Genomic DNA, 10,816 nt, shown 5'->3' with positions numbered 1-10,816 from the left:
ATTCAAAAAGAAGGAATGACAAAAAGAAGAAATAACAAAAAGAATCATATCAAAGTGATCAAAATAATCCCCAGCAACTGTAACCATGAAGTATAGTGAGTGAAAGTGAAAACGACGGATTTAATGGATTACCTGCCCAAGGCACTTGTTCAGATGCCAAGACGCAACTTCTTACCGTAAGAGAGTTTCCATATTTTCTTTTGCTTTCCTTACTCTAGAGAGAAATCTCAGGTGTGCTTACTCACATTATCAATTTATCACCTCATTAAATTCTGCCTCCCCCAAAATCTATAAAGCATATTTGGAATTACAACTGCAAAAAAGCAATGAAGAACCCTTATTTTGTTCTTGTAAAACTTTATTACAGTTTAAACAAACAAACAAACAAACAAAGCGCAAACGTTATTCACGTCATCAAGGGACGGGTGGGAGTATGGTCATCCTTCACTGCGGCTAGCTGGCGGGCTCCAAGTGAGAGATGCAATCTAGGTTAAAGACCCTTGTTATTCCAGAGTGTATCTACCTCCCAAAGAGATAATGAAAATTAGTCAAAAAGATTAGAAAAAGATTTACATGGAGTCATATCAGGAAAGCTGAGAAAGTGATGCCTAATGTTTTGAGAAATTCTGCTTCCACTTAAATATTCAGAAGAATTAAACCTTAAAGGTCAGGAACAGGTGGTTTATACAGTACGTATTAAAAACAATGATATGTACTTTTGTCAGTTTCATATGATTATTTGGATTCAAGACATTATTTAAAATATAGATGTAGGCCCAAACAGTTAGTCATCACCAAAGAAGGAAAATTTTGTTGAGAGGAAACATAATGTTTAGAGGAAACACAAATATATGACTATTTGGGTCTTGTCTTAATTTACATTTAGTAAGTCCAATTTTAATGTCTTCCAAAAAGAAAGGACATGGCAACACTGTGACACCTGAAGAAGATTCCAAACAGAATGTCCCCGCTAACAACAGCAACCAAGAAATCTAATTGTCTACAGTTTTTATTTCTGATCCATAGTCTCAGTTCTTTTTTTTTTTTTCTTTTTGAGTCTGCTTTCTGTTAACAATGTAGAGCTTCTCACTGATTTCTAAACTCTCCTCCCACTGTATTTTCTTTCCTTTTAAACTAAGATGTACCTAGAAATAACGAGACAACTCAGCATGGCTGTAGCGGCCTTCAATAATTTTGCTTTACTAATTAGTTGATCTTATTCCAGTGAAGGCTAATACCAAATTTATCCAATAGTCTTTGATTTCACAATTACTTATAATAGTAGAATACTGCATCATATACAGAACTCTTGATCAATAATCTTCTACTTATATCTCATAACCAGTTATCTTTCTAAACAAACTATTTACAAATGTAAAATATGCAATATTCTTTAAAATAAATATACAATATATAGTTTCTACATTCTCAGACAAGCTTAAAAATGAGGTAATAAAAACTTAAATGATTAAACCTTTACCATTCTGGAAATGGCTTAGGGAATGATGGCAAACTTGTTTTTTTCTTTAGGTCTTTTCATCTTTTCTTTGCTTCTGAGTACCTCCTTTTCTATGCTGAAAAATTATGTAAAAAATCCTTAAGCTTTGTTGGATAATCTGTCATCACCCCCGTTGCTCCCAAATCAAAAGCTCGTTTGTATTCTTGTTCTTCATTCAATACCCAAATATACACCTGAAAATCAGAAGCATGAGAAGTATGAAAGGTTAAAACAGAAAATTATTTTTATAATAGCCTTTATATACTACAATCTCAGCATACTTAGAAACAGCCTTTTAAACCTGTAATTTTAGGAAATCATTGAACCCTTTAAAATTTTTTTTTTACTTTACTCATTAAATATACACTGTCCCACCCTCTGGCTTCAGGTATTCTCACCTATACATACGCGGACTCCAGCTGCTAAAATGCCAATGCTTTCTTGTGAAATGTAAAGCACAGCTTAAGATCTTATGTGATCTTAAAGTAAAGCAGCAGCATCAGAGCTGGAACCAAATTAAGTTCCTGCCCTTTACAACTACTGTTAGACTGGTGAGCTACACTGTTTCCAAAAGGCATCATTCCAGAAACTTACCTGAATGCCTCTGGCAGTGAGGTGGTCAAACAAGGCTTTTCTCATTAGTAAACTGGAAAAGAAAAGCAGAACAGATTTAGATACTTCTTAGCTCTAACTAAGGACTATTAGTCCTTAGTCCTAATTTTGTCCATTTAGAGTTTATAATTCCTAATTGAATTTAATCCCAATGCTTAAGCAGCAATAAAGCAATGGCCTCCAGTAATAACTGCAGTGGATGCATTTATGTTCTAAATGCTGGATCTCCCTTCACTGCTGGCTCTTTGCTGGTGGACTACCAGAACCTCCTTTCTATTCCTTCTGTAACTAGATCCTCAGGAGATCCAATCTCCTTGATGCCACTCCATAGACAAGAGGCTTCCTCGCTTTCTCTGTTGACACCATAACAAGTGAGAGGGAGCTAAGAAGTCTAACTTTCTAAGTTAAAATAAGGCAGTGAACTTGGGCCAAGTTCCATAATATCATAGTTCATTTACATAATGGATTAGTCTTTCATGTGCTATCTTAGAAAACTAATGTCCATTAATTACACTATAAATAGGAAAACTGCACTTTTTTTAAAGTGCTAAATAATTGACTTAAAAGCGAACTCTTAGGCAACAGCTCTTTCTGACCACGGGTCCTGTCCCTGTGCTTTAATAAACCACCATTTTGCACCAAAACAAACAAAAAAAGTGAACTCTTAGAATATAAATCACTTGAGCATGATGGGAACGAACTATACTGGAAAGTTACACATATTATTTCTATTCTGTTTATGTCTATTAAAATGATGAAATAACAAAACTAAAAATCATATGCATTTAACACCAATTAAAAATGCATCCTTGAAAACCAGAAATTAAATCAGGAATAAAGCAAAAAAAGAATAAACCCCGTGGCACAGTGAAAAGATAAAACTAGTTTTCCAACTCTTTGAAAGAGAAGCTAGTAATTTAAAAGGTTGTGATTTAGGATTATTATTTAAGCATTCTGAGTCCCATTTTAAAGCAAAATACAGCACAGCATTGTAGTATTTACCTAAAATTAAACTCAACATGTCTGAGAAATGAAAGTAATTTCATTAAAGTAGATGCCCACCGTAAAGGTGGGGCTTCCTGTCTGCCATTAAGAAGCAAATCTTGGTGCAGATTTTTCAGAGAAATGTGCCACCAGTCAATATACACTTTTACATATACTTGTATTGCTATACACACTTCTTTCCACCATGTTTTTGACTGCAGGTTAGTGAAAACAGCAAGTAGGTAGAAGGGAACGGTTATACATGCCACCTCTTCTACTCACTAGCTAGACAACTCTAAGTTAATCATTTACCTTTGGTTAGGAGGGCACTCAGTTTTCTCCTGAAGCTGGATGAGACTCTCTCTCAAGATTCCTCTTAAGGTTTTGTGACTAGTAATTAAAGTAGTTCTAAATGATTCATATACATCCAACCTACGCAGTAGGTGCTCATCGTGACCTTGTTACAAATCACATGTAGAAAGCTTCCTCTCAATTATCAGCATAGTGTTTCATAGAGATAGCTAAAACAATAACGCATAGATCAAGAAACTAAAATTCTTACATATCAGAAAGCCAGATGAGAAACTTTTGACTTCTGGACATAGTGTGTGGTTCTTTTAGCCTGAGGCGAAATAAAATTTGAATCATAAATTAGAAACACAGGAAGAGATCAGTGTGATAAAATAAAATGAGTCCAAAAACAAACAGTTGCCTTGCACTTAGTATGCGCTTTAAAAATATTTGTTAAAAAAAAAAAAAAGTAAATGAAAATAAAGCCCATTTGTGTTCTCTGCTTCTATTGATTTTGAGACTTTTTGCCACCACTACTCAAAGGTGAAAAAAAATAATGGAAGGTATCTTTCTAGACCCTGGGTGCCTGGGACTCACATCTCTTCTCTTTTTTGGTAAAGCTTCTTTCTCTCACTTGGTCTGCTATAACCTGGTAGATAGTAGATTTAGTATATGGGCTGCTGAAGTGAGCTCTAGTGTATAGTAAACTTAACATACAACCAAACTTTACTACAAATTAAAAGATATATGGGGCAAGAATGTGACTAAAAAAACCCTAACAGCATGTTTTTTCTTCCTCTTTCAATATTTGAAGTCCTGGGTCCTGTTCTTTTTTTTTTTTTCCTTCAGTTTTTATTTAAATTCCAGTTAGTTAACATACAGTGTAGTATTAGTTTTAGGTGTACGATACAGTGATTCAACAACTGCATACATCACCCGGTGATCATCACAGTAGGTGCACCCCTTAATCCCCATCCCCTGTTTAACCCATCCCCTACCCACCTCCCTTCTGCTAACCATCAGTTTGTTCTCCACAGTTAAGAGTCTGTTTCTTGGTTTGCCTCTCTCTCTCTCTTTTCCTTTTGCTCATTTTTGTTTCTTGAATTCCACGTATAAATGAAATCATATGGTATTTGTCTTTCTTTGACTGACTTATTTTGCTTAGCATAATACTCTTTAGCTCCAACCATGTCATTGCAAATGGCAAGATTTCATTTGTTTTTATGGCTCAGTAATACTCCATTTGCGTGTGTGTGTGTGTGTATGTATACATGTATACATACACACACACACACATGCCGTATCTTCTCTATCTATTCATCTATTGATGAACAGTTGAGCTGTTTTCCGTAACTTGGCTATTGTAAATAATCTGCTATAAACATCGAGATGCCTATATCCCTTTGAATTAGTATTTTTGTATTCTTTGGGGAAATACCTAATAGTATGATTGCTGGATTGTGGGATGGTTCTATTTTTACCTTTACGAGGAGCCTCATTACTGTTTTCCCCAGTGGCTGCACCAGTTTGCATTCCCACCAACAGTGCATGAGGATTCACCCATTTCTCCACATCCTTGCCAGTACCTGTTTTTCTTGAGTTTTTCATTTTAGCCATTCTGACAAGTGTGAGGTCGTATCTCCTTGTACTTTTGATTTGCATTTCCCTGATGATGAATGATGTTGAGCATCTTTTTATGTGTGTGCCGGCCATCTGTGTATCTTCTTTGGAAAAATGTCTATTCGTGTCTCCTGCCCATTTTTAATTATTCATTTTTGGGGTACTGAGTTTTATAAGTTCTTTATATACTTGGATACTAACACTTTAACAGATCTGTCATTTGCAAATACCTCCTCTCATCCCATGGGTTCCTTTTAGTTTTGTTGATTGTTTCCTTCGCTGTACAGAAGTTTATTTTGATGTAGTCTCAATAGTGTATTTTTGATTTTGTTTCCCTTGCTTCAGGAGACATATCTAGAAAGAATTTGCTATGGCTGATGTCAAAGAAGTCACCGTTTATGTTCTCTCCTAGGATTTTTATGGTTTCAGGTCTCACATTTAGGTCTGTAATGCATTTTGAATTTATTTTTGTGTATGGTGTAAGAAAGTGGTCCGGTTTCATCCTTTTGCATGTTGCTGTCCAGTTTTCCCAACACCATTTGTTGAAGAGACAATCTTTTTCCTATTGGATATTCTTTCTTGCTTTGTCAAACATTCATTGACATATAATTGTAGGTTCATTTCTGGATTTTCTATTCTGTTCCATTAATCTGTGTGTCTATTTTTGTGCCAGTACTGTTCCGATGACTACAACTTTATAATATAACTTGAAGTTCAGAATTGTGATGCCTCCAGCTGTGTTTTTCTTTTTCAAGATTGCTTTAGCTATTTGGGGTCTTCTGTGGTTCCATACAAATTTTAGGATTGTTCATTCTAGCTCTGTGAAAAATGCTGGTGGTATTTTGATATGGATTGCATTAAACGTGTAGATTGCTTTGGGTAGTATAGACATTTTAACAATATTTGTTCATCCAATCCATGAGCATGGAATGTCTTTCCGTTTCTTTGTGTCATCTTCAATTTCTTTTCAGCGTACAGGTCTTTCACTTCTCTGGTTAGATTTATCCTAGGTATCTTACTGTTTTTGGTACAATTATAAATGGGAGTGATTCCTTAATTTCTCTTTCTGCTTCATTATTGGTTTATAGAAATGCAGCAGATTTCTGTACATTGATTTTGTATACTGTGACTTTGCTGAATTTGTTTATCAGTTCTGGCAGTTTTTTGCTGGAGTCTTTTGGGTTTTCTACATATGGTATCGTGTCATCTGCAAATAGTGAAAGTTTTACTTCTTCCTTGCCTATTTGGATGCCTTTTATTTCCTTTTGTTGTCTGATTGCTGTGGCTAGGACTTCTAATACTATGTTGAATAAAACTGGTGAGAGTGGATATCCCTGTCTTGTTCCTGACTATAGAGGAAAAAGCTCTCAGTTTTTCCCCATTTAGGATGACATTACTATGGGTTTTTCATATATGGCCTTTATTAAGTTGAGGGTTTTTATTATGTATAAATGTTGTACTTTGTCTTGTGCTTTTTGCATCTATTGAAATGATCATATGGTTCTTATCCTTTCTTTTATTAATGTGATGTAGCACATTGTTTGATTTGCAAATATTGAACCTAGGCCCTGTTCTTTTTAATTACCTTTTCTATATATGACCTTTGGACCTATGCTGAGTTTCTTCTTCAATTTCCTCAGGTGCCTGGAGCAGCACAGCTACCCGTGCCATTTAACTTTGGGTTGTACCCATAGCAAATCTCTGGTTAGCCTCTCTACTACAAAAACTTCTCAGCTTCTACGTTTAACAGCACTCAGTGATTTCCATTCCCCCTGGCTCTTCACTTCTTGTTTTCTTTCTAATTCCTCCTGTCTATAGGAATAATTCTGAGTCTCCACATTTAAATTCTTTTTTTTTCTTTCTCTCTGAATTCAGTTTTTATTAGCTCTCTAAATAAAATCCTCTTTTCCCTAACTGTAGCCTAGGTGGGAAGTATGGGTTGCAACTTCTGGAATCTCAGGGATTTAGTATCTCAAACACTAATTACCTGGTTAAACAAATTATATGCTGTCTTAGGAAGTACCCACTGTCATCCATTAAAAAAAAATAAAATAAAACACACAGAATATACTACCTTGTCTTAATCCACAATTACTTTTTAGAGAAAAGATTAATTCTATGATGTTTGTTCATTTGTCTGTATTTCAGTAATACCTGCTTCTAAAAGGAACACATGGAGATAAGCTAGAGAGGACAACAGTCCATGCCAAGCCAGAGGAAGCCTAAGTACTTTTTAGGAATAAATGGTCAGGAATCATTTTAATCCAGCAAATGAAAATGGTTTCTTTGTAGGCAAGAAGTGATTTCTGTTTTGTCTGAGAAATAGCTACAAAGACTGTCCATAAATATAATTGGGAATAGATAAAATAAACATGCTCATCACGAAGAAACTCAAATTGGAAAACAAGCGTGAAACATAAATGCTGAATACAAGGGTACCGACCAAATTGTTTCTCTTACCAATATTTCCTAATGACTGCTGCACTAACGTTCAGCTTGATCTTTTAAAGTTCTGTTTGGGGATGAAAAAAGTTTCCATGCAGGTGAGATCACATTTAATTTAAATTTTTTTTTTTTTTAAGTAATCTCTAGGCCCAACATGGGGCTTGAACTCACAACCCTGAGATCAAGAGTCGCATGCTCTTCTGACTGAGCCAGCCAGGTGCCCCGAGAATTTGGAGTTTAGTGGAATTTCAGCTGCATATTGTGATGAGGTATAAATAAGTTAGGGAAGTTGGAGGGCAATTGCTATTACATGTTAGAATAAAAGAATTATTAAGCTTCAACAGTTAAGTTCAATTCTTTGTACCTGACTTCTGAGTACACAGGCACAGAAAGTCATGTTACCTGAAATGGGTCCAGATGAGATACTTATAATCCTATATTATTCATTTTACAAAAATGCGTCTTAATTATATCAAAAAGCATTAATACAGGTCAGTTAATCCAACATGTAAATATCTAGCAATCTATACTTTTTCTTTTTTTTTTAAGATTTTATTTTTAAATCCCCAACGTGGGGCTCAAACTTACAACCCCAAGATCAAGAGTCACATGCTCTACTGACTGAGCCAGCCAGGCACCCCTATAGCAATCTGTTCTTTGTCATTTATATTGATATTAATGAGCCTTGATCTTAGTCCCCCTATGATAATAACTGATGAAAACAGAGTAACCACTTACTTCAGTATGATAGAAGGCATTGGGATTTCAAAAAACTGTTCTCGAATGGGCACAAAGGGCAAGAGGCCAGTGAAGAAAAGGCCAAGAATGAGCAGAACACGTTGTAGACTGAAGAGTATAGGAATATCTGAATTCTAAAAGACACAAGCAATATCATGTTACTTTACAACTGCTCAAATAAAGAGGATTCTTTCACATCCTCAAAATTTCCAAGACCATCTGGACACTTGTTAAATGTACTCCTTGGATTATCAATATCCATCTCCAAACCCACCACACTTAAAAAGGGCTAGTCCTTGCCAAGTGGGTCAGGATCGTCGTGGAGCCCTATGCTGTTAATTGATGATACTCAAATTTCTCTATTCCCTGTTCTCTGCTTGCAACACCACTTCTGTCTGTTGGTGATAGTGCTTATTGCTAGAGAGTAAAAGTACTGAACCTAATGGAATAGATAAAGAAATGAAGAAATGAAATATTCAGTAACCTCGACTCCCATTCAAAAAATATGTAACTAAAGATCTATATTTATTCATATATATCCATATATAGAAATACAGGTGTTCCTATCAGTAGATATAGTTATATATTAGTTAAGCAGGATATGATATTGATATACCTATAGATAAAATATAAACACTGTTGCAAATATGTCATCTTTCAACTACATTTTGCATCAAATATAAATAGGATTTCGTAAGCTAGTCCAAGAATCTAGCCACCATTTTAGATTTCTATCGTAAAATGTGTTCAAGATCCCAAAACCCTTAGAATGCAAACTTCCTATTCATATACGAACTCTTTTCATCTTGTAAAACTGAAATTCTGTGCTCAGTAAACGGCCCCTCATATCCCCATCCCCCTAGCCCCTCCTATATTTGTCTTTAAAACAAACAGAAACTATGGTAAAGTTGATTTTTTTTAAAGATCTTATTTACTTATTTGAGAGAGAGAGCATGAGAGAGAGAGATCACAAGCAGGAGAGGGGGGCAGAGGGAGAAGCAGATTCCCTGCTGAGCAGGGAGCCCGATGGAGGACTCGATCCCAGGACCCTGGGATCATGACCTGAGCGGAAGGCAGACACTCAACCGCCTGAGCCATCCACGAATCCTGAAGTTGATTTTTTTCTATACAAAAGTAATATATTGAAAAAGTCATGCAGAAAAGTAATTTATTTTAAATATTACCTCTAAATTACCCACTTCTTTATTTAAAAAAAAAAAAAAGAGTAAGTTAGTTTGAGGATTCTTTTGCCCCTGTGTTCACATGATGCTTTGTAACATTTTAGGCTTATTTATATACAGGTGTTTCTCGTACAGGTGGACATTGTATGAGTCCCTGAAAAACTTGATTTCTGCAAATTCATGCACTAAGAATAACAGAGCTCACGGGAAAAACAGGGTTGGGGCCGACCCCCAAAACTTACACAACTTTGGACCCAGAGAACTAAAAACAATAACTGGTACTTCTGGAAAGCCATGCCAGGCTGCCCGGGGTGGGAGAGGGCGGGGTCTGGTATGCCTGCCCACCACTGACATAACAGCTGGGGCCACTCTGTAGCTTCTAAATTAGAACATCTGGAAATCTTGCCATTTGCAACATGGATGGACTGAGAGAGGGTATGATGCTAATGAAATTAAGTCAGACAGAGAAAGACAAATACCATATGATTGCCCTTATATGTGGCATCTAGAACACAAAACGAAAAAACAAACAAAAAGCAGAAACAGACCCATAAATACAGAGAACAGACTGATGGTTCTCCGAGGGGAGGGGAGTAGGGGCATGGGAGAAGGGGAGTGAGAGATACAGGCTTCCAATTACGGCATGAACAGGTCATGGGGATAAAAGATGCAGCGTAGGGAATACAGTAAATAGTACTGCAATGGTATTGCATGGTGACCGATGGTAGCTACACTTGGGAGCACAGCATAATGTATAGATTTGTGGAGTCACTAATACCAATCGTGTTTCAATTATACTTGAATAAAATAAACAGAATTTATGGAATGGGACCCAGGCATTAGTATTTTTTTTTTTTTTTGAGACTTTTCAGGTGATTCCAACATACAGCCAAGCTTAAGAACTGCATTAAGTAAGAACGAATTAAAAGTCATTTTGTGGGACTGAGGGCCACATGTTTTCCCCTCCCCACGGTGTGCCCCATTCTTCTTTTGTTTTTATATTTTTAGTTTCAAGCATTTGGGAATTAAAGGGCTAATGCAGAATTCTTATAAATCATACTTTAAGAATTGTGAAAGATGCATGACTTAGGGGCGCCTGGGTGGCGCAGTCATTAAGCATCTGCCTTCGGCTCAGGGCGTGATCCCATCTGGGATAGAGCCCCACATCAGGCTCCTCCGCTATGAGCCTGCTTCTTCCTCTTCCACTCCCCCTGCTTGTGTTCCCTGTCTCGCTGGCTGTCTCTATCTCTGTCAAATAAATAAATAAAATCTTTAAAAAAAATATGCATGACTTAATTATATGGCATGTTCATAATGTGAAGAACAAATATGATTGAGACATTTTTACTATGATGTTCAAAAATTACTGCAGGACGTTTTGGAGTTTTTAAATTCTAAAATGACAGAAAGCCACAGGCTTCGAGAAAAATATGTGAATCAAGGGAAA

General features: G+C 36.2%; 1 protein-coding gene across 1 annotated transcript in view; it reads right to left on the bottom strand.

Moving 5' to 3' along the window:
• Positions 1-340: 340 nt before the first annotated feature.
• GDPD1 (glycerophosphodiester phosphodiesterase domain containing 1) overlaps positions 341-10,816 on the bottom strand; it is a 52,100-nt gene continuing 41,624 nt past the window's right edge. Inside the window, exons 7-10 of the mRNA XM_026517467.3 lie at positions 8,189-8,322; positions 3,657-3,716; positions 2,093-2,144; positions 341-1,692 (exon numbers count right to left, since the gene is read on the bottom strand). Coding sequence (XP_026373252.1) covers positions 1,570-1,692; positions 2,093-2,144; positions 3,657-3,716; positions 8,189-8,322 — 369 coding nt within the window. The 3' untranslated portion in view covers positions 341-1,569. The remainder of the gene's footprint in view (positions 1,693-2,092; positions 2,145-3,656; positions 3,717-8,188; positions 8,323-10,816) is intronic.

Source organism: Ursus arctos, unplaced genomic scaffold (assembly GCF_023065955.2).
Source record: "Ursus arctos isolate Adak ecotype North America unplaced genomic scaffold, UrsArc2.0 scaffold_24, whole genome shotgun sequence".
NCBI classification, from domain to species: domain Eukaryota; kingdom Metazoa; phylum Chordata; class Mammalia; order Carnivora; family Ursidae; genus Ursus; species Ursus arctos.
This window is presented reverse-complemented; position numbering and strand designations above follow the sequence as displayed.